Source organism: Apis dorsata, unplaced genomic scaffold, assembly GCF_000469605.1.
Source record: "Apis dorsata unplaced genomic scaffold, Apis dorsata 1.3 scaffold_99, whole genome shotgun sequence".
NCBI classification, from domain to species: Eukaryota; Metazoa; Arthropoda; class Insecta; order Hymenoptera; family Apidae; genus Apis; species Apis dorsata.
The window spans coordinates 2017776-2020630 of record NW_006263397.1 but is presented as its reverse complement, the minus strand read 5'-3'; the positions used below and the strand labels follow the sequence as shown (position 1 = coordinate 2020630).

General features: G+C 23.6%; 2 protein-coding genes across 6 annotated transcripts in view; one reads left to right on the top strand and one right to left on the bottom strand.

The window, feature by feature from the left end:
- LOC102680885 (ubiquitin-conjugating enzyme E2 J1-like) overlaps positions 1-2067 on the top strand; it is a 2633-nt gene extending 566 nt beyond the window's left edge. The window contains exons 1-6 of one of the 2 annotated variants that reach the window (XM_031508776.1): positions 307-429; positions 561-627; positions 939-1144; positions 1223-1413; positions 1485-1602; positions 1673-2067. In XM_031508776.1, coding sequence (XP_031364636.1) covers positions 591-627; positions 939-1144; positions 1223-1413; positions 1485-1602; positions 1673-1918 — 798 coding nt within the window. In that variant the 5' untranslated portion in view covers positions 307-429; positions 561-590 and the 3' untranslated portion in view covers positions 1919-2067. Of the gene's footprint in view, positions 1-306; positions 430-560; positions 628-938; positions 1145-1222; positions 1414-1484; positions 1603-1672 lie in introns of those variants that run through there. The other variant, XM_031508777.1, reaches the window with a different exon arrangement.
- LOC102681015 overlaps positions 1-2855 on the bottom strand; it is an 18108-nt gene that overhangs the window by 9215 nt on the left and 6038 nt on the right. The window lies entirely within an intron of this gene.

Here is a 2855-nt window from a genome sequence, read left to right as displayed (position 1 = left end):
AATTTTTTAATATTTAAAATATTTTTAAATTTAAATATATAATATTATAATTTATGACATCAATTTTTCAAAAAGCAATGTGTTTATAAGAAGAATATTAAATAAAACAATAATATAATATTTAATGTAATTTAATATAATTTAATATAATATAATTTTATAAAATTTTAATGAATATACATTGATATAAATTTCAAAGATTATATAATATTAAATAAATTCTACATATCTGACATTTTTGGAGATAAAACTTTTAGACTTAACTTCTGCATGTATTCATAAGCAAACAACTTCAAGTGGTGAAATTGACGTAAGTGCGCCTGCACGGGATAAGCGCGGCCACTTTCACATTATTTTTTGTGGGATTTTGTATGCGCCGCTCCTATTAGGCCACGTCAAAATTATTTTTGTCATTATACTTAAGTCAACGTATCCTTTTCAATTAATTGAATTCATTGTAACAAAAAATGTGAAGAATGTATTGTAACTGGCTACGTCGATGCATCGAGGCCGTCTGACAAGACAGATAGCACTTAGCTCAAGTACTATTTTTATTCCAGTTGTTAACCTCGGTCGACATACTCGCAAAAATGTCATTCGAAGGGAAGTACAACGCGAAAAGCCCGGGTAAGTTATTAAAAAAGTACAAATTCTATCATTCATTTCTGTATCTTTACGATTATAATTTGTATTTATGAATTCACAATATATATATATGTATATGTATAACAATTTCGTAGAATGTTTATTTATAAATTAACGTTATTTAATGATAACGTGTCATTGGATTTTCTTTCCAACATATATATAGAATATTTCTAATATAAAAATAAGTTTTATGTATTATTTAGATATTTACAACTAAATGCATTTAATTATTGCAATACCATATGTAATGTCACACTAAGTTTTATATCATCTAATAAATAAAATTTCAGCTGTGAAAAGATTAATGAGGGAAGCTCAAGAACTTCATGAAGCTACAGAAGAATATTGTGCATCTCCTTTAGAAGACAATCTTTTTGAATGGCATTTTACTGTGCAAGGCCCACCATCTACAGATTTTGAAGGTGGTATTTATCATGGTAGAATTTTATTACCACCAGAATATCCAATGAAACCTCCAAATATTATACTTTTAACAGTAAGTAATTTTAATATGAAGTATGTTTAATTTTTAATTTATATATTGAATAATTAAGTCTATGAATTTTTTTTTTAGCCTAATGGACGTTTTGAAACTAATAAAAAGATTTGCCTCAGCATTTCTGGACATCATCCAGAGACATGGCAGCCTTCATGGAGCATCAGAACAGCTTTATTGGCTTTAATTGCTTTTATGCCAACACCAGGAAATGGAACAATTGGTTCTTTAGATTATAGCAAAGAAGAAAGGCAGAAACTTGCAAAAAAGTAATTAAAATAAATCTTAAATCTAAATATTATAAATAGAAAAAAAATACTTAAAAAAATTTTTATCGTAGATCTTTAAATTGGCAATGTGATACGTGTGGCAAAGTTGTTGATTTGTTGTCTAAAAATACTGTTAAAAAACCCATCACAGAAGAAGAACAAACTATGTTAAATACAATAGCATTAAAGGTACTTTTTTATGTCGCTTATATCAACTTTGATAATTCAATTTATATATTTTTAAATATTACATTTTTAGGCTGATGATTCACCCACATCTGATACATCCTATTTACTTAATACAGATGGCATTTCAGAAAATCAACTGAGACAACGTGGTGTTGAACCAATTAATGAGACTGAAGATCAACAGCAATCAACCATCATAATAAATCAACAAATAGAAACAATGTCATCATCGAACGATTTATTTTGGAGCATTCTAATTGCTTCTTTAGTATCAGCTATAATTTTACTTGTTTTACGACGGCTATTTCTTGTTTAAATTATATTAAATGTAACAAAAAATTGATTGTAAGTATGTTAACAAAACAAAGTAAATTTTATACATGTTTTATGAAACATTTTTAAACTTAAAAAAAGAATGTCAAATTTATACATACTGAAAATAATCAAAATTTCATGAAAATAATATATAACAGAAATTTCATTGATATATTCATTTTAGTATATATATTATTTTTACAAAATAATTGTTCATGAAATCTACTTGTTTTTTATAAAGATAAAAATAATTAAAACTCTGATTTAGTTATTTGTTCTTTAATAAGTTATATACTTATGTTTTTAGATGTTTCTTTTTAACTTTTTGATATTTAATATATATTTCCAAAGCATAATTTTAAAGAAATTATTTAAAAATTTCAATTTCTAAATAAAGAAATTATAAATTGCATTTAATTCGTATATGTAGTTGATACGTTATAATTTTTTAATTACATCAATTTTGCAGTATTAAACAAACATAATGTTCATCAAAATCATACTATTTGAAATTATTTTAAAAAGTTTAAAAAAAAATGTTTTAATCAAATTCATCTCATAATAAATCTAACATTTTTCATGATAATAAATTTTAATTTTAATGTTACTATAATTTTTAATTATAAACATTTTTTTTCTTCACTGTTACATAGATGTAGATATATCTTATGTGTTAGAATTGTATATAATTGATATAAATTTAATATAAATTAAACAAGAGAGATATTGTGTTGTATTTCATGAAACTGCATAAAAACTAAAACTAAATATATCAATTTTTAAAATATTTAATTACTTTAATAAAATCAGTTCTATCAATATTTGTAATTAAAATATTAAATAATAGATAAAACAATTTAAGAACATAATCCATTCCACAAGCATCATATATATGTATATTATTCAGTAATGCTCGCTTTAACATTTTAACTACAATT